At 38.7% G+C, this 21,527-nt stretch overlaps 1 protein-coding gene across 1 annotated transcript in view; it reads right to left on the reverse strand.

Moving 5' to 3' along the window:
• Positions 1-21,527, reverse strand: part of atp9b (ATPase phospholipid transporting 9B) — a 290,399-nt gene that overhangs the window by 37,929 nt on the left and 230,943 nt on the right. The window contains exons 15-16 of the mRNA XM_080193897.1: positions 15,016-15,270; positions 2,146-2,307 (exon numbers count right to left, since the gene is read on the reverse strand). Of these exons, the coding sequence (XP_080050023.1) occupies positions 2,146-2,307; positions 15,016-15,270 (417 nt within the window). The remainder of the gene's footprint in view (positions 1-2,145; positions 2,308-15,015; positions 15,271-21,527) is intronic.

Consider the following 21,527-nt stretch of genomic DNA (forward strand, 5'->3'; position numbering starts at 1 on the left):
CGCACCAACATGAATGGTGTGAGACTTCTTACTGTGCCCACCTCACTCCAACACCGACATTACATCATAGCTATTGAGTGACCATGGTGGATTCTCTCCTTATCCTGAACTGCGATAACCGCTTGCCATTTCCGGTAAAGCAGAACTGTACAATTGGTCTATAAAAGTAACCCTGCTGTCACATTATGTCCAGTCCCAAATTCTAAACCAGTAAGACTCTATTAACTGACTGTTAATGTGTGGACAACTTTGGGAGAGATGGTGGTGGCACAGTGGCAATGACACTGGACTAATAATCCAGAAGCTTGTTAGTGCTCTGAGGACGTAGGTTCAAATTCCATCACAGGAACTAGTGTAATTTAACTTCTATTATTAAAATATGGAATCGAAAGTTATTTTTGGTAATGGTGATCATGGAAGCATCATCAATTATCGTAAAAATCTATCCTGTTTACTAATAAAGTGCAAAATATCTGTCATCCTTACCTGGTTTGGCCTCCATGTGGCACTAGATCCATAGCAATGTGGTTGACTCTTAACTGCCATCCAAATTGGCCTAGTAAGCCACTCAGTTCAAGGGCATTTAGGGATGGCCAACAAACGGTGGCCTTATTAGCAATACCATATCCCATGAAAGAATCAGGGAACCGATATTGATATTTTCTGGTCAGGCTAATCATTGGCATCTGGGACTGAAAAGGAAGTTAATTCTCCGTTAATTCCTATGATGCCAGTTACACGCTTGGATTCTAACGCATGAGTGCGTTCGCAATGCTTGTTGCTCACCATTTCCATAATCAGGTTGTACTTTCTTGACGATTCAGGGTATGTCATTACTTGCCTGATTTCCAGATAAGGCACAGAACCAAATCAAAACCCCTCATCACTGTCTAGCAGAGTTTCTGTTCACCAGCAACTAACTGCTGCTGGTAAAGAGACTTTTCAATGGACCTAGCTCACACTAAATTGATCTTTCTCTACTTCCTAGCCTTCACTGGAACACTACATTCTGTACTCTCTTCTTTCCTTCTCTACCTGCAGTATGCTTTGTCTGTATAGTGCACAAGAAGCAATTCTTTTCACTGTATGCTAATACATGTGACAATAATAAATCAAATCAAAGAAAGATGTGGGAGCATACACAATCTAGGACCACATATACAGAATGGTCATTAGGGGGATGCTGTAGAGCTACCTGCACCAACATGAAACTGCACATTCTGGAAACAAGACAAAAATTTAAGATTGGGGCAGGGATGCAAGAGAAGAGGGGAGGAAGGTTTCTGGAACAAAGAGGTTATTGTTCTGAAAATTTGACATTTTTGGCGTTTACTTCACCCATGACCAAATATGCCAAAAACAACATTTGTAATTCTGTGAGGCCACAGCATTTTAAAAGGATTTTAACAATGTTATGACCTATAAAGGAAAATAACAGAAGCTCATTGATGCAAGTTATTCAACAAACTATGAAAGACTCAAACAGCTTTGACTTTTGGCTCTACAAGCCCTTTCTTTTCCACTTATTGATGCACAGTTTTCTTATTCACATTTGCATTTCACATTTATCTCTAGTGCCTTTGTTACCAGCAGATGTAATGTCTTATGTTTGCTTTGTGTCATACGTAGCACTGTGTTGTATTGGTATTATAGCTTGTTTTTAGGTTGTTTATGGTAGGAGCAGCCATAAACATCTACCATGCCTTTGGCACGTGATAATAGTTGACACAGTGGTTAAACACTGCTGCCTCACAGCACCAGGGACCCAGGTTCGATTCCTGGCTTAGCTCACTGTGTGTGTGAAGTTTGCACATTCTCACCGATTCTGCATGGGTTCCCTCCGGGTGCTCTAGTTTCCTCCCACAGTCCTAAGATGTGCAGGTTAGGTGCATTGGCCATGCTAAATTCTCCCTCAGTGTACCCATACAGGTACCAGAGTGGGATTTTCACAGTAACTTTATTACAGTGTGAATGTAAGCCTACTTGTGATTAATAAGTAAACTCTACATTCAGACAAGCGTGCTAACACTTTCCTATGTTGACCAAAAGCTGCAAACGAGCTTCAGCTGAAAACCATTTGACAGGATTTAACATATTTTAATGTTCCAATGTATTTTTGTCTACACTTTAAGTTATGAGACTCACCCTGACAATGATGCCCATTCTTTTGCTTTCAGATGTAAATGGAAAAACCTGTAGAATAATGAATGGAAGGATTTGTCCACCAGGGGTCTTCAGCTGCATAGATGAAAGATCCCTGCTCACCAATGTCAGGCCCACACTTTGCGTCCACTGTACAAGGGCCACCTAAACAAAGATCAAAGGTCAAAGGTCAATCACAATTTTCTGCCCGGTGCACTGAAGACACCCACACAAGGTCGATGGTGATATCTAAATGAGGTCAAGTGTCAGAACATATATCACTTGACTGAAGACAACTAAATGCTTTAATACAAAATAAACAGAATTCTTCACAGCAAGTTTATTGAAGGGTTAGGACGACTCAAAACTAATACCCAAGTTAAAAATAATGATATTCCCCTGGGAATATAAAAGGAATCAATTATCATTTGATATTCGAAGAATAACAATTTTAAGCGTACCAACCAACAATAAGTTTATTCCTTTTGGGACTCATTATGTTGAAACAGCTGAAATGGCATTTTGATCTACAACAGAACACTCAATGTTTCTTGTCAGTTTAGCAGAAAAGGAAATGACCTCATAGATCACGTGCTAAACATAGCATGGTGTTAATCAAAGTCATGCAAATTCTTGGAACATGTTCACCCAAAAACATAAGCAGGTTATTGAGCAAGATCGATTAGTAGCCGATCAAAATACCAAGACAGGGCTCAGATTTCCAATACAACAAAATGTATTTACCATAATTAAAACTGAAAAGCACGCAATAAAACCCCTTGCTACTTAACATGTCTGAGCTAATGCGATTAACTTCATGAATGGTCCACTTTATGCGACCTTCTCCTAAAGCAGCATTTTTGCAAACAGCAGCTAAATATGACAAGGTTAGAATTTTAAGCTTTTCTTTCCAATAATTTAATCATTTTCCAAGATCTAAACCAGCATTTCTGTGTCACATCAATCAAGATGAAGGTCTCTGAATTTATATTTTTTTCCCTCCTATAACTTTGCTTATTGGGTAGGCTTAAGTAATTTCTGCACGCTCATTTGCGTGTTTAAAAGTTAGTCAGTAAAATCATTGTAATTACAATACTATAATTTTTTTTGGTGGTAGAATAACTTTTGCACAGGATGTTGTCAGCTGCAAATGATTCAATACTCAAAGATTCATTTCCAATTTTCTCCGTGAAAGGTTACTATTACAACTTGACCTGCAAATTGTATCTCTGCTAATACACTATCATTTAATTTTATGCCCCATTGTACTGAAGAGTAAAGCATGCTATATTTGGTGACTCACATCTGTTTATTATTGAAGCTCTGCTTGGTTTAACAGCCTGTCTGAATTAGCAGCCTTTCACTGCAGTTATCTTGGCTTGTTTTACCTGTTCAAAGATTCAGCATCACTCCACTTTAATCCATAATTGTCCAGTTAACGTACACATACAACACAGAAAACCCCAAATTTACCAAAATGACAGAATGTTGCAAACAATGAGAATTTATCTGGGAGCAATATTGTTTTAAACAAATTATAAATGAATTGCTCTTTTTTCTGAGATGAATCAAAGTAACTATTGAATTTTTAATTTATTAGTAAGGATTTATAAATATGTCCACAATTTCCAAACATAAGCTATACAAGCAGGAATACACAGTCTAAAAGATTTGAATTTATGAATACACACTTTTGTAACAAGACTGGACCAGCTATATAATCAAACTTTGAATTCAAATAACAGTGGAAAATAAATTTCTAAAATTGATTTTAAATAAAAGATAGTTACACATTTCATAAATGAGGATACGTTGATCAAAACGTGGTCATTCTTATTTACAAATAGGAACACAATTCAGCGCAAGTCATTTATACATTTTGTCATATTTATTACTCTAATTTTTTTTGGGATGTCAATGAGTCTCTTAACGTCCACTGATAGTTGCACTGAGGGATTGGAATCACATCTCGGGGAGAACAGATAGGGATGGCAAGTCCTTGACTAAAGAACATTAATGAACCAATTGAACTTTTTTTTTGACTGCGACCCATTAGATTTGTGGTTGTTTTCCCCAGTATTAGCTCATCAATTACCAGACTAACTGCATTCAATTGCTCAATCTGCCATGTGGGGAATTTTGAACTCAACCTCTAGCCTAGTAGCATAACCACTAGGCTACTGTACCCTGGTGAGTCTCCATGGCATCGGTAGTGACAAGCCAGTGAATGTAGCATTTTATAATGACAGGAGCATTATACAAAGAAACATATAATATAGTTGATCTCCAGTGGCAATAATAATCGTCTCTTCAAACAGTATCTCCGCTGTTTTGGTAGTGACTAATCTGTTTGTACGCTCTCCCTTTTGTTTGCTATCCACTCATTTTCTTTTTGTATAGCTGTCACACATTTTTCTCACGGCATCCTTGCTTGCACATCACTTTTTGTTCTCTACTTTTTGTGTTGTTCTTGAACACAGTCTGGAAAAATGGTACAACAGAGAGGGCGAAGGGCAGCGAAAATCTGGGGGGACAACATTAGGATCAAGACTCGTGGTGGGAAGAGTAGGGCTGCCATTTAGGAAGACCCACGGTGGGGCAGCAAAAATGGCTAGGAAGTAGGTAGGTGACAGGAAGGGAATAAATAAAGGGATAACAAAAATGCTTGTGGTGCGAGTTGCAACATGCTGTGCCTCAACCAATGCGTTGGTTCCTCCAGCAAATAAGAATCCCCACTTAATTTGGTTCTGGGTGCGATATAGACAATTTGGTGACTTAGGACAGAGGTTATTTGGGAACATGGCAATAGCATCACTGATTGCATGAACAGAAAAAGAGAGAAGAAAAAAGGCATGAAAGCTTCAAGAGAGAAAAATGATTTGAAAGAGCAGCAATATCTTGATTGAACGGAAGAAAAAATTGTCAAATGTAACCAAAGAAGGTCAGAATGATGAGGATTTTGTGCAGGATACAATAGGGACAGCTGAGTTCCAGCTGAGATTTAAGAGATGTGTATAATGGGGGCATTGGAATAGTTACGTCTGGAAGTAACCAAGGTACGGATGAAGGAATTATAAATTAAGAACAGTGAAGGTCCATTGGGCTTCTCTCGTATACAACATATATATATAGACACAGAACAATATTAGCAAGCACTTGAAGAAAACTCAATTAAGAGGAGCCATTCAGCAGTTGCCACCAAAAAGGAGCTTAAATTGGGTGCAACTTTTCTTATTTTTTAAAAGCACAAGACACCAGTACCAAAGATGGCAACAAACGTAATCAAGGCGAATGTGACCACAAGGATATTAAATTGATCAGAAGGCAAAATGGTTAAGAGGTGATATACAAATGTATTTAGACTGTTTTTCTTTATTATTTATATACACTTGACCTGCAATGTAAGTGGAGGAGAATGTAGTTAAATGTGATGATTGGCTCAATGGGCCAAATGGCCTCTTTCTGCACTGCAGGGATTCTATGACTATAAATTTTGCAAAGTATGATGAGAATTGTGGGAAAGTTGCCAGATAGGAAGACAAGGATAAATAAATCAGTGGCAGATGTAGTTCCAATGTTGATAAATAAGATGTAAAGTGGTGGGGCAACACAAGATATTTAAGAGTGAAGTAGAGGGGCCAAATGCATGCACATCATATGCTCATAAAGTGGGAGTTGCATCTAAAAACACAGAATACAAAAGGAAGTACTTGTCCACAGTAGTGTTCAGCTGGAGTATTATGTACAGTTCCAGGCATATCCCTTTAAAGGATATATAGCAATGGAACTGACAGAGTTTAGATTTCCACGAGATCACCAAGTGGTTATAAGAACATAAGAAATAAGAGCAGGAGTAGGCCATCTAGCCCTTCGAGCCTGCCCCGCCATTCAATAAGATCATGGCTGATCTGTCGTGGCTCAGTTCCACATTCCTGCCCTCTCCCCATAACCCTTAATCCCCTCACTTATCAAAAACCCATCAACCCACGTCTTAAAAATATTTAGCGAGGCAGCCTCCACCACTTCAATGGGCAGAGAATTCCAGAGATTCACCACCCTTTGAGTGAAGAAGTTCCTCCTCAACTCTGTTCTAAACCGCCCCCCCTTTATCTTGAAGCTCTGCCCCCTAGTCCTACTGTCCTTTCTGAGCGGGAAGAGTCTCTCCACCTCTATCCTATCCATCCCATTCATCATCTTACACGTCTCAATGAGATCTCCCTCATTCTTCTAAACTCTAACGAGTACAAGCCTAGTTTATTCAGCCTCTCCTCATAGCTCAACCGCCTCAACTCCGGTATCAGCCTAGTAAACCTCCTCTGCACTCCCTCCAAGGCCAAAATATCCTTGCGTAAGTGCGGCGACCAAAACTGCACACAGTACTCCAGCTGCGGCCTCATCAATGCCCTACACAGCTGCAGCAAGACCTCCCTACTTTTATATTCAATCCCCCTCGCTATGAAGGCCAGCATCCCATTCGCCTTCCTGACCACCTGCTGCACCTGTAGGCTGGGTTTTTGCGACTCATGCACAAGGACCCCGAGGTCCCTCTGCACCGTCGCCTGCTGCAGTTTTTCGCCACGTAAGTAATAGTCCTTCCTACCATTATTCCTACCAAAGTGGACCACCTCGCACTTGCCAACATTAAATTCCAATTGCCAGTTCCTGGCCCATTCGCCCAGCCTATCTAGATCCTTCTGCAGACTCTCCACACCCTCCGCGCAATTTGCCGTTCCACCAATCTTGGTGTCATCAGCAAATTTCAACACCATACACTCAATTCCCTCCTCCAGATCATCTATATAAATGGTAAATAGCTGAGGCCCCAGCACCGACCCCTGGGGCACTCCACTAGTCACCAACCGCCAATCCGAATTGCACCCATTAACCCCCACTCTCTGCCTCCTATTTGACAACCAATCCTCTATCCACGCTAACACCCTACCCCCAACTCCATGCCCCCTTACCTTCTGCAATAACCTCTTGTGAGGTACCTTGTCAAACGCCTTCTGAAAATCAAGACAGACCACATCCACCGGCTCTTCTCTATCCACCGCCCTAGACACATCCTCATAGAACTCCAATAAATTTGTCAGACACGACTTCCCCTTAACGAAACCGTGCTGCGTCTGCTCTATCAAGAGATCTAAGCAGCTATGACCTTTTTTTTGCGAACTGAGAAGGTTAAAGGTGATCTGACAGAGGCGCTTGGACTATGAGGGGTAATAAGGAAAATAGTGATAGATTGTTTCCACTGATTGGTAAGATGATTACAAAAACACACAATTTTAAAATGATCTCAAACAGAATTAAAAGGATGTTTAGAAAAGTATTTAGGTATGGGGAACAAGGAGAGAGATTTTAGACTAGATGGCTTAAAAGACAAACACATGGGTTGATGTGCCAAATGTTAGGCTTCTGTACTGTAGCATTTTATGATTCTATATGACATCTGTAGCCAATTAAAATCTCTCTCCTTATTCCCCATACCTGAATGCTTATAACAACACCTTGTATTTATATGGCATCTTTAACAAAATAAAACTTCTCAAAGCACCTCACAGAAGCATTATCAATCAAAGTGCGATACTGATCCACAAAAAGAGAAATTAGATCAGATGAATAAAAGCTTAAAGTGAAAATTTATTTATTAATCACAAGTAGGCTTGCATTAACACTACAATGAAGTTAATGTGAAAATCCCCTAATTGCTGCACTCCAAAGGTCCGTTCAGGTACATTGAGGGAGAATTTAGCACGGTCAATATACCTAACCAACTCGTCTTTCAGACTGTAGGAGGAAACCGGAGCACCCGGAGGAAACCCACGTGGACATGGGGAGAGCATGCAAACTCCAACAGACAGTGACCGAAGCTGGCAATTGAACTGTGCCACCCTTGGTCAACAGATAGGTTTTAAGGAGCACCTTATAGGAAAAATGTAAGGTAAAGGGGTGGAGAGGTTTTGGGAGAGAATTCCAGAGCTTGGAGTCTAGGCAAATGAAAACAAAAGGAATGATTTGCCGTATGATTATTCTTTTAGTGCAGCAGTCAAAAGCAACACTTTATACAGCGAAAGTCAAGAAAAATCAGTATCGTATCTCAGAGGTGATTCAATTGTTTAATCAGCTGTATACTAAATGCATTGAGACAAATTTTTTTCAAAGTTCCTGACATGGTCAATCCTCGCAGGTACAGTATTGAAGATTAGCATTAAATGGGAGTAAATCACTAGAGATGAAGAATGACCCTTAACTTTGCTGGGAAGTTTCTTTCTCATTAATACTAGCGTAGGTATTGCCCGATAGCAAGACACTTATACCTGCTCTTTGTGGCACTTGCATGGGCCAATAAAAATGGTAGCAAGAATTAGGTCCTTTCAATATGAAATACTCAGAGATGATTTCAGATCCGTGTGGAACATTCCTTTCTATTGAGATTATTTGCCATTAAACAAATTCTTGTTAGATTTAACCTTCAAAGACATTGTTAAAACAAATAGTTAAGTACGTGGCAAAGGATTAAAGTGATACTGAAGTGTAAACACGAGATGAGATCAGTGGTAAACATGACTTTTGAAGATGTTATGTGAACAACTATTTGGTAACAAAATATTTATTTTTCAAAAACAAAAACATGCTCCATTTCACTTCTTCCCTTTTTTTATAGACACTTAAAGCTAAATATATGGAAGCATTATATAAATGCCCTCTAACAATTATACACAGAAACCTTATTGTATGTTTTATCTGGTGATCTCTGGTAAACGAGCAAGGTAGATCATTAGTTTTTGTTTAAAGATATATAAACAGTGCCAATTCCATCATGTTTATTGTCATTTCTCATGACTACAGCTTATGTAATTGGACTAAAATCTGTTGCAGCCAAGTAACATGTTTGTATATTGACACACAGTAATTGTAAGTTAGAGAAGTACTTTTGCCTTATTACCCTTTAATGCCTTACACCCTCTCTCTGCCTTCCTTCTCTGTAACTAGTGTCTTAACTGTGGCTTTCCTTCCTGGCATCAGTGGCAAAGGGATTCTGTGTTGAACAGATAGGAAACATGTGTGATATGGAACTCTGATGACACATGTCATGTTTGTTCTAGTTACAAAAAGTGCCTCAACCGCTGGCTTAAATTAGAACAATGAAACGCCGTGAATTTCAGCAGTGGCTTCAAATTTCAGTCAGTTGTCAGGAACTAAACTCAAGTGACAGTTACAGAGCGAGCTTCAAGCACTTTGCAGCAGAGTTAATGCAGCAATTTAACTTCCTCACATCAGGCAGCCTCTTTATTGCCCCAGAATGTCCTGCTGCCACTGCAAGCGAGGACGGAGTATTTGGTGCCCAGCCAAATCTCGGTGCACTGCAGCAGGACCAAAAAATCCTGCTGGCGTGAATAGCTGTAAGATTTTGCCCTTAGTCTCTCACTTCCAGGTGTCATTTGATTAGCTGCACATTAGGTATATTTGATCATTTCCCCCACCCCAGATTCCTGGGTCATGGGGGGGAATTATTTTTATGAAAAAGCTTTCATTTAACATAAAAGGTGTCAAAACACATCAATGCACCAAGAGAGAGAATGATCCATTTTGCAAAGATTGCACTCTTTTTAAAAATCAGCCCTGATATTTATCAGGAATCGTTCCCCAGCGAACCCATCTCAAAAGCCATAATTGTATTTTTAATAGGTACCAGAAGAAATAGGACAGTTAATTCTTAAAAAAAAACTTAAATTTTAAACTAATAAAAGACACAATACTATAGATCAGTAAATTAATTTTTCACCTAGTTAATCTTAGCCCTCCTAATCTGAAGATGTTACCTGCTTTTTGGTGTTGCTTATCCCATGCTATCTTGCTCAACTAAGCATCAAACAAATGTGAACCTTCAATTGAGAGTGGTGGCTGGCTGATCAGCTGTGCATTCAGAGCAGAGCATGGTCACTGATTCCCCAACATCATTAGCAACAGGTCTTGCTCAATAGCAATCAAGAGTGGGCATTTTGACCAGTTCTCAGATCCGAAGGCTTGCGAATACGGAGGCCAGGAGTGGAAGTAACGGCCCCTGCTCAGGACAAGCTCAGAGAATTCAGCACAGATTAGGGCATCAGCCCCATGGCTTTTGCCATTCGTCTGGTTCAGCTATTGACCGGAAAAACTTGCTGAGCCATTGTGGACCCCATTAATTAATTTTACAATAATGATTCCCAGCAGCAAGACTAGCATCTTTACCACCCACTTTTCAAGTACTGCCCATCATTCCTTAAAATGTTGCTTCATAAATTATATGTAAAGTGGAGTTGCTTCATTGTAATTCTGCACAACTCTTCTCAATGTTATAACATTTTAAATCAATAACAGAGTAAGGTGAGTTGCTACTCTGATATCAAAGTAAAAGAAAATGCAAATCGTTTCCAGCTAACCATTAGATACAGTCTTGAATATAAAAAACATTGCTAAATTTTATAAAATATTGTTTAAAAAAATCAAAATGTAATTTGGAAGATTCATTTTAAATAATGAGTGGAATTACTTATTAAATAATTCAAAACATTCATCTAGAAGTCTAGAAAATGATCCAATACTATGCTTTGTTAGCCATCCATAGAATATTGTGCTTGTTACATAAAATATGGAAATTATAATTTTAAACTGGCTACTCCTTTATGCAATGTTTTTTGTTAATTACATACATTTTCAGATTCCGGAAACTTTCAGATTCTTGACATCTGTAACATGAGTCTTACCAAAAAGGTGTATATTCTTAGCTCAGTTACTAAATACTTCATGGCAGTTCTTGCTTCCTCTGAGACACTAGATGGCGACTTTATTGCAGCTCTGCAGAATAAGTTTAGATTGTTCCAAAGTGCAGGAAAAGCACTATTGCCTACTGAAATTATTAAAATACTTAGAGCGTATTACAATATGAAATGTAGCTAAAATTAATGCTATTGTCAGTATCAATAACTAACATTACTCCGACACTGCTCCATCAGAGTCCTGGTTTCAATTCTGGCCTCAGGTCACTGTCTGTGTGGAGTTTGCATGTTCTCCCCGTGTCTGTGTGGGTTTCCTCTGGATGCTTTAGTCTCCTCCCACATTCCAAAAGGTGTGCAGGTTAGGATGAGTGGCCATGCTAAATTATTCCTTAATGTCGGGGGCTAGCAGAGTAAACATGTTGGGTTACGGGGACAGGGCTTGGGTGGGATTGTTGTCACTGCAGGCTTGATGGGCCAAATGGCCTCCCCTGCACTGTAATGATTCTATGAATAACAAATTGAAGTTTAAGTACATGCTGAGAAGACAAAATGCAAGATGGCTATGCACCCACTCTGGCATATAGTTGCAAAATGTGCATTTAAAATATCCTGCAGAATCAGGATTTAACACTTCAAACCACTGCCTGATGCCTCTGTCTCTTTTCAATTTGGTGCCAAATAGCCTGGTGTGGGCACAGAGACAACAAATATTTCAGTAATTCATTCATTTTATGCAAAGATGATAGGAGAAAACAGCTGCGCCTGATTTAAAATTTTCATCAGCCAGCGTGACTGAGAGATGAATTTTGTTCATGTCATTTTATTACAAGTAACAGAGAAAATGAAAAATAAGCAAAAATTATCACACTTGAATACCACCTCCTTAGTTGAAAAATGAGACTTACAAGAAGCTGCAACATTTCTGATGATTTACAGTTAAATACTGCTTTTACAGTTAAGGAGCAGCCATATATTATTTTTAACGTGAACCCTGTGTCATCTATTGTTTGCTATGTTAAAATCAATCCTGATCGCTTAGTGCATTTCCAGCTGTAAAACACGTACACAAAATTCTTCCTGGGTCATTATTCCGTCAGTCAGGAATACTGCACTTTGACAACATTTCAAAACAAACAGGGAATCTAAATACCTTTATTAAAATTTTCAAATGTGGCAGTGTTATTTCAAGTTTCTGAGACATTTATTTGCCTGGAATATTAGGTGCAGTTATGGAATGGACTATTGGTTTTGTTATTAATACAACAACAGCAAAAAAAGTTTCATTTCCATAGGCATGTTATCACCATGCGTATTAGATCAGCCATGATCTTATTGAATGGCGGGGCAGGCTCGAAGGGCTAGATGGCCTACTCCTGCTCCTATTTCTTATGTTCTTATACACACCTGTGACAAAAGATGCATGATGTGGATATGCCGGTGTTGGACTGGGGTAAACACAGTAAAAAGTCTGACAACACCAGGTTTTAGTCCAACCTGGTGAGTTTAGGTGAATTTACTATCAAATAAATCGGTTGGACTAAAACCTGGTACAAAAGATGCAAACGAAGGCCATTGTTTTTAATGAATTCTACATTCTTCTTCATAGAACACTGTAAACAATAGCCACTAAAAAACTGATGGCCTGTCACCAATAACAAGTTTTTCACTATTATGTAAAGATGATTTAGATTTTTTTTTTAAAAATCACATGATTTTTCTTAAATTTAACAGCACACCAAATTATTGACAACGTGGAAAACCTTACATCACTCCTCACAAAATAGCTAGTTTATGGGAATACCAGTCTTTAAGGCCATGGCCAATTATTCCCCTCTGACCACCAGGGATCAAAGGTCTCCAGAGGCACTGTTTAAAGCATGCCCTTGTATTACTAGGCTTATGACCTTTGCACTTCATCAACCTATCCGCTTAGTTTATCTCCTTTTATGCTTGGCCTTTACATTAGGTCAGTGTACCTTTCTGTATTTGAAGAAAATGATGGATCTTGCTCAATGGGTATATACTTAAGACCATTAAGCTTGACTATAATATTGTTTTGTCAATGTCTAGCTTATTCGGAGACAATGTGCACTCAACTCAAAACACAGGATCTCCTGCACTCTCACATCAAAATGACCACTCATCAAAAATACAAAGCACAACTACACTTTACATTAGAAATCACTCAAACATAACCAAGGCGAGAGGTTGAATCCAAATTAAATCATTAATGCATTAAACTAATTTCTATAGTTTTGTGCTGTGAAGATTATTGTAAAACAATTAAAAGCATAAGCTTCAAATTATAAAAATGTATAATTCAAGTACACACTACTTTGGTTAAATGATTTTACTTTTAAAAAATGTTGCATAATCGTAAATGCAATAAGGCTTATAACCATAAACAGACATTGTAGTGTTTTAAAAATATTAATGTTAGAACTTGAAACAGTACAAGGAAGAAATTGTAAAAAACGAGTGTTGATATAACATTGGGTAAAGGTATTTCCAGTGGTTTACCAGATCACAGCTTCCATGGTGATCCTCGTAATGATGTAGTGAGGGGGCTGTATTATTAAAATTATATTTTCATACTTAAATTTTCAGATGACAGCTAAAGTCTCAAATAATGGGAAAACTGAAATCTAGAGCAATAGACAGAATTCCCAATATTCTGCTATTTCACAGTTCCTAAATCATAGCAACATTATACACTTAAGGGCTATCCCCTAAATTGCTTGGGCTCATGTTAATCTGGATTGCACATTTGATCTTGACTATACACTCCCCCATCTCCAAAACGCCTCGAGCTTAACCCCACTTCCGACTTGGTTGTTCATGTTCCCTGCAGTGGAGCTCAATTGAAATTTTCACCAAGTAGTTATCACTGCTGGACAAGTCTCATTAAGAAACCGCTCACTGACAGAGATCTCATCCTATCCTTCTGTGTGATCTTGGGACAGAGCAAGCGGGAAGTATATTGCTTTTTTTAAAAAAAATAAACAGCTGTTACAAAGTAAAGAATAAGACAATGAAATTGTAATTTTGCACAGTTAGAAAAAAAACAAGAAATGAATAAAAAGCCAAGAGGAAAAGAAAACATAACTGAAGTGATGTGCAAGCAAGAAAAAAAAAATTGGGAAATTTAAAGACCTCGTGAGAGGAAAAATATAATAAAAGCAGGGATGTTCAAGTAAAAATAAAATTAATTATGCAGACTTTGCAAGGTCAAAGGGTACAGGTACAATACATTTTGGATAAATCACCCTGTCCCCTCCCAAGGGTCATGACTTCAAGTTACTCCTACCCCTTTTTAGTTGCTTTACAAATATACCAAAACGAAAATTTGACAAATTTACATTGCCAATTCACCTCAAACTTACACCAAAGCGAAGGAACAAAGCTTTGGCTGACTTAGAAAGTCACAGACAAATCAAAATGCAAATTTATGTAAACCAGAATGTATTGTGCATAAACCCACAGCTAGGTTTACAATACTGAAAGGATTTAGTTGCACCTCAGGCTCATGCAGATTGTTAGCTATTCTTCAGTCAACACTGAAGATAAAATGGGTGCCAGTGGTTTCTCTGTTAAGAGATAGTATTGCTTACTTAGAAAAATCACATTCGGCCAACATTAAATGATTTAAAAGAGAGACATCAATTGAACAGTTTTGCTAAATAAAGCTCCAGGGCACAATAGTTTTTTCAATAAAATATGCTTTTAGAAGAATGGTGCTTCAGTGATTGTGAAACACTGGCATCATCTATCATTCTAAGTACAAAAATATTCAATAAGTTAAACGATGATCCACTTAGATTTCTCCCCTTGGATTTCAAGGCATGTAATTTCAATGTACATTGCATCAATATGGCTCTTAAAAGTTATGAAAAAGGCCTTTGTTTCCCCACTGAAATCACTGAGAAAACACACTGAAAATGTCTTATTTATCTAACCCAGTCACAATTTAATTAAATTTGGTTACCATCTTCAAGTTAATACCTGTGATGGTGAACAATGTTGTTCCAAATTTATTGAAATACAAAATATTGAACTCTCTCAATTTTTGCACCTCGATAAAAAAATAAATAACTGAAACAATGTAGAAACTGACCTCATCAGGACTGGAGGCTTGGTAAGTGCGATTTTCATCACTGAAGTCCTGGTCAGCCTCAGCATATTCTGTTTCTCCATTCACCCCTGCACGTGATTCATAGACAGGTGTAACATTGTGACACAGAGCAATGGCTTTTACAGCTTCGTGTATGCGACTGTGGACAGACTTGCGAACTTTTGGAGCAGAAGTGGTTTTGCTGTTCGTGGCAGTATTGGCACTACTCCCTGTCGAATAGCTGTGTGAACTATTTCCCTTAGAGAAAAAAAATACATAGAGTCAAATTTGCCACACAACACACATCCCACTTCAGTGCTGGCACAAAGTTTATTTAGCTTATTGCACCAATAAGACATAGGGGGAAAACGTGTACCAGTACTCTGAAATTCAAGTTATATTGCTTTCACTACATTAGCCGAATCATAACCTCAGCATTTCACCTGTTGGCAACTACATTCTAGGTTTGCGACTTCAAAATTAGCACCACTTGGTATTTTTCCACAGTTCACATACTCAATAATATTCATTGAAATCCTGGTGACAAGAACATAAGATTTTGTGTCAAAGATTAAACTGTCCCTGCGCTAATGGTAAAATGTTATTGGTTATGAAACCAAGCCCACGACTAGTGCATCATGATCATATTTTGGTAACGTTGTTAAACATCCATACTGGATTTGGACACATCATTAATTGATTAAATTATTTCTACCGCACTATTCTCCCTCATTCACACAGTACTTCAGAAACTCCTCCCAGTTAATCCCCAATTTTGTATTAACCACAGTACAGGGATACAATACGAGCTCAAGCCATACAAGTTCATTTTTAAAAATGGATCTTCCTTAAGGTGAATATTAACAGCTGTTTTACATCCACCTGCTGAAAAATTCAACATCTCATCAACAGTACAACTGAACAGCTAAAACACACATTGCAAGCAAACTTGAGAGCCATAATGCCAACTCTCAAATGCGAAGGTACAATATGCATGAAATAAGCATCTCGTCTTTCTTCTACAACACTCTTGCCTATTTCATGGTTTTCCTTTCTTTTGTATTTTATCTTAAATGAAGGGAAGGAGGAAAAACTTCCCATTAAAAATGGGGTAAGCGGTCATGGTCATCCCAAATTATATTAAATCAACTCAAATTAGATATAAAAATGTGACTGGTGGCCAAAGTTGGGCACAGACTGTGATTTTAAAACAAGTAAGAGCAAATAAAATTGTCAAGTATTCTTTCATATATTAAGATTAAGCAGAGAATTGGTGACTGTATTGGACCAGTACACCAATTAACTCGCATGCAGCATGTAAAAATGTAACGCTCCGTATAAATTGACATTTAAACTTGCCTACTACATACAACAAACAACTTGCTGTTACACACAGCAACTTCAAAGCAACTGTACAGTTTGGGGAAGGAAGGCAAAATACAAGGGGCAATGAGACTCTGCAAGTGACATCTCACCAACAGGCACTGCGAATTTTATAGTCCAAAACCTTCCTTTCTCAATGAAGGAAGAGCACAAGAGAAAGGAGCACCAAAATAGCTGGAAGGGATTTTATTTTTTTTAAAAAAGGTAGCACTGTAAATTTTAAAAAGCCAGAGGAAATGAAATAAATTGGACACATTCAAGTACACACACATCCCAATTTAACAGAAAGTTAAAATTCCTTTCTACTCATCTCAATACACAGAAAACAACAGGCAAAAATAGCATAAATGACACAACCTCCATAACTCCTTTGTCACATTAGATTGTTGGAGTCATGCTGCGTCTTTTACAAGCACCAACTCCGCACTGTCATGTATATAAGCTAAAACTCCAATAAGATCCAGCTGCTTCTGACAGAATTTATCTCCTCCAGTGAAGCAGATCATTTTCCATTATTAACCTCCTACCCAGTGAAGGCCTTCTGGCCAGGATGTGAAATGACATACACCCCTGATCCCACCATCTCTATCAACCACTTTTCTGTTAACTTTAAGCTGACCTTACCTCATTCCATTTTAACCAGTTTCTCTTGTTGCCTGGGTGTGCTAAATTACTGAACCGTGAACTTTCTGCCCATCAAATTACAGTGTTGCCTAATAAAAGGTTTAACTTTTTACTCATTTGACAGCTTCTTCAGTTTGTGGAATAGGCTGCATTTGTATTCTTCCAACACTGATGCTGGTCTAACAGCAAATAAATTAAGCTGATTTACTCATTCTGCCTTATGCTATGTGTATTGATGCTGCTGTAATTTAATTTCACACAAATTTCATTAAAGATTATGCCCTGTGTCACAAAACGTTTCCAATGGGGAAATATAATCAATTTACAATAGATGGATCTTAGATCTACTAGACTACCATATTACATAAAAAAAAATGGCAGATGAAATCAATGTCAAATCAAAAAGCTAGACTCTGCTAACTGACTGACAATTATATTAAAATTAATTATATTACATGCACCATTTGCATCAGATGTGCCTTTCACAGTAAGAGCTATGGCTATATCATGTTTGTAACTAAATGTTTCCTAAGATACAGCAGTAACCTACAAGGATCATTATTCTGTATTCCATCAATAAATTTCTGCCATCAGAAAAATCTTAAACAAAAAGCCCTCTATATTTTACCTTGTGAAGTCTTAGCTCTATCCTCCCTATAATCAAGAAAACAACTTGCATTTATTTAGCACCTTTCACAAACCCAGGATGTCCCAAAGTGCTTCACACTATAAAGCCTCATAATCACAACAATCTCAGCTGCCTGACAGCAACTATGGAGGGGGAATACAGCCAACATTTCAAGTCTGGAAGATCTTTTGTCAAAGTCTCCTTAATCACGTCTATTTAATTTATTGGGCTTTCTCTCCAACCCATCTCAGCCGAAGGGACTGAGCTTTGTCTTCAACTAGATATTTCAAGATATAAAGCATCACTGGATAAGATGTTTACTTGAACCAGCAATTGGAACCAGCCACAATATGGCTTCTTCTAAAGAATTGTGGCTGGTGCAGTGGGATAGTGGTTGGTGCAGACTTGTTGGGCTGAATGGCCTCCTTCTGCACTGTTGTTGTGGTTCTTGATTGAGGTAGGATTGGTAAGTGTCTCAGAAAAACAACAGCTTATCAATCACAAAGTGTGATAAATAGTTATGCCCACCATGTATTAACGTAAAAGTAAATGTAGTAGCATTAAGTCCGTGGTAATCATTAGAAGCACTGAAAATATTTTATGAGCAGCTAATGGGCAGGTGAACCTCTGGGAAAAGTTCCATGGAGCTTTCATGGTCTGAGGCCCAGTTAGAAGTTTCTTTACAGTTAGAGATAGCAAGGAATTCAACATGATAGAACTTGGGTTTTAGCATTTCATCATACATATTAATGGCTTGTACTTTTAGAGTTGTATATCCAAGAGTGCAAATCAAGTTATAAGGCATAGTATCCTGTGTAGATGGTGCAGAAAGTTGCAAATAGACAGATCATGTGAGTGAGCAGAACTAAAGCAGAATGAATTAAAGACTGTAATCATCAACTTTGGACACGAGAAAGACTGACTGGGTTATTTCCTTAATTGAGAGAGACTAGGAGATACAGATGAAAAAAAATCACCAAAAATTAGAGTATAGATACAAAAAGCAAGCTAAAGGACAAATGGAATATTGGTCATTATCTCAAACAGGGACTGGAACGCACAAGTGAGGTTTCAGTCATACAAATCCTCGATCAGACTCATCTGGATAACTGCAGTCAGTCTTGGGCACTAGAGCTCAGTGAAGATAGATTGGCCCGGGTAGGAATATAACATTCATTGGAATGCTACAGGGTTTAAAGGGTTTTACTGAGGATAATTTGCATTAACTCAGCTTGCATTCCTGAGTTTAAAGGTTTGAGGAACTACTTAATGAAGTTTTTTTAAATTGATAATGGCATTTGAAGGGAGAAGAATCCAGAATAGGAGGGCCTAATCTTAAAATTAGGCTACTTAAAAAGAGAAGAAGCACCCCCACCCAATGCAAATTTTTAAAATTAAAAGTTTTAAGTTTATTTACTAGTGTCACAAGTAGGCTTACACAAACACTGAAAATCACTAGTTGCCACATTCCGGTGCCTGTTCGGATACACGGTGGAGAATTTAGCATGTCCAATACACCTAACCAGCACATCTTTCGGACTGTGGGAGGTAACTGGAGCACCCACTGGAAAATCCATGCAGACATTCCACACAGACAGTCGCCCAAGGCCAGGAATTGAACCCAGGTCCCTGGCACTGTGAGGCAGCAGTGCCAGGGATGCAGCACTGTGCCACCATAACGGTAGTGTGAATCTGGAATTTGCTCCCCCAAGAAGCTTTGATGCTGGGTGTTTTGAAATTTCAATGCCAATTAATAGACCTTTACACAGTAAAGGCATCAAGACATATGGAAATAAAACTCCCTGCTTTTGAGTTAAAACAGAGATCAGCTATGATCAAATTGAACATCAGAACATGCTTGAGGGGGTTCAATGGCCTACTTCTATTGCTATGATGCTGACCAGCGACTGATAAAGCCTTTTAAGATTCAGGTTTTTCTGAGTTTTTATGTAAGAATGAAATAAAAATGCTTGGTTGTGAATGGAATTAGTGTTTATCCCAGTACCAATATTTGCACTTGCATACCAGTCCTTCCAGGGGATGGAAGTTCCATTGTGCTCTGCAGCTTGCGAATGCTTTATTGATAAAGTAGACAAACACAGCAAGGTCCCATTAGACAGCATGGAGAGAAGTGACCAATTGGTTGAGAGATAAATATTGGCTAAGGTGTACAAGGGGAACTCAGTTGCTGTTTCTTTTGGTTTCAGCTTCCCTTCAGACCTTTTTGTCCAAGGTTAATTTGCTCCTCTATACATTCAAGAAGCCTAATAAAATGGCCTCACTTGCTGTTAGGATGCCACTATTGAGGATGACATCATCATATGTCACATTACTGGTGAGTGACAAAAGGTGTTTCCTTTGATGTAGTGGAGGCCACCTCCCTAAGAAGACAACATCAAATTTACTAATGACATGAAATCGGGCAGTAATATTCATGTATTTCAAGGACCTCTAAGGACAATGCTTCCCATCGAAGCATGCTTTCCACAACATACATACAATGCACTGACAAACCAACATCTTAAATGGTAGTTGCACAAAATGTTTTTAAAAAACAGCACATTTTCCTCATCCCTTTTATTCCTATACATAGCTGTTGATGTGCAATTGCAATCTTTGCCACAGTGGTTAGCACTGCTGCCTCACAGCGCCAGAGACTGAGTTCAATTCCCAGCTTGGGTCACTGTCTGTGCAAGTCTGCATGTTCTCCCTGTGTCTGTGTGGGTTTCCTCCAGTTTCCTTCCATAACCTGAGGGATGTGCTGGTTAGATGCACCGGCAATGCTAAATTCTCCCTCTGTGTACCTGAACAGGAGAGTCAGGGATTTTCACAGTAACTTCATTGCTGTGTTAATAGAAGCCTACTTGTGACTAATAAACTTGTTAACTCAAGAGTCACCAAAACAGTTACCAATATTCCTTGGTGGCTGCATCAAATTAGGAATAGTCTCCAAGAGAATGTTTAGCACTTATGGCCACTGAAGGATGTTTTCATAACTCCAAACACACTTATTTTTAGATAATACTTGCAATAGTGATTTCTTCTGTACCATCCACATAGCAACATTTAGTCTCTGGGTGGAATGATCTCATCCCACCCCACCTGTCATGGTAATCCACAGAGTGACATGATGGCATAATGGCTAGGACTGCTGCCTCCCAGCGCCAGGGACCCGGGTTCAATTCTGGCCTCAGGTCACTGTCTGTGTAGAGATTGCACATTCTCCATGTCTGCATGGGTTTCCTCCGGGTACTCTGCTTTCCTCCCACAGTCCAAAGATGTGCGGGTTCGGTTGATTAGCCATGTTAATTGATCTGAGCGTCGGGAGGATTAGCAGAGTAAACGTGTGTGCTTATGGTTATAGGGCCTGGATGGGATTGTGGTCGGTGCACTCTTGAAGGATCGAATGGCCTTCTTCTGCAGTCAGGATGACAGGACCATACAAAGGACTGCTGACCTTGGACGGGATTTTCCAGTCTAGGGGTGTGGCCTGAAAATCCCACACAATATCTTGATTTAGTGGTCTTAGAAAACTTCAGTTAAAATTCGATGCAGAAACGTAACTTGCTTCATGCGAACCTTGGTTCAGTGTTTTGTTCTGAGTCAGAAGGTTCAAGTCCCAGTCCAGGTATTTGAGTAGATAATTTAATCTTACATTTCCATAGGCTATTGAAGGAATAGTATGTTGTTGGTGCTGCTGTCTTTCAAATAAGCCATAAAATCAAGGTATATGAAAATGGAAGATCCCAAGGCATTACTTGAAATGAATTCTTGCAGTGTTCTAGCCAACATTTCTCCTTCAATCAATATCACTTAAGTGGTTGCCCAGTTATCACACCTTGATTTTTGGGAGCTTGCTGTCAGCAAATTGATAGCCATG

This window comes from Carcharhinus amblyrhynchos, chromosome 8 (assembly GCF_965287045.1).
Source record: "Carcharhinus amblyrhynchos chromosome 8, sCarAmb.v2.hapA, whole genome shotgun sequence".
Taxonomy (NCBI): domain Eukaryota; kingdom Metazoa; phylum Chordata; class Chondrichthyes; order Carcharhiniformes; family Carcharhinidae; genus Carcharhinus; species Carcharhinus amblyrhynchos.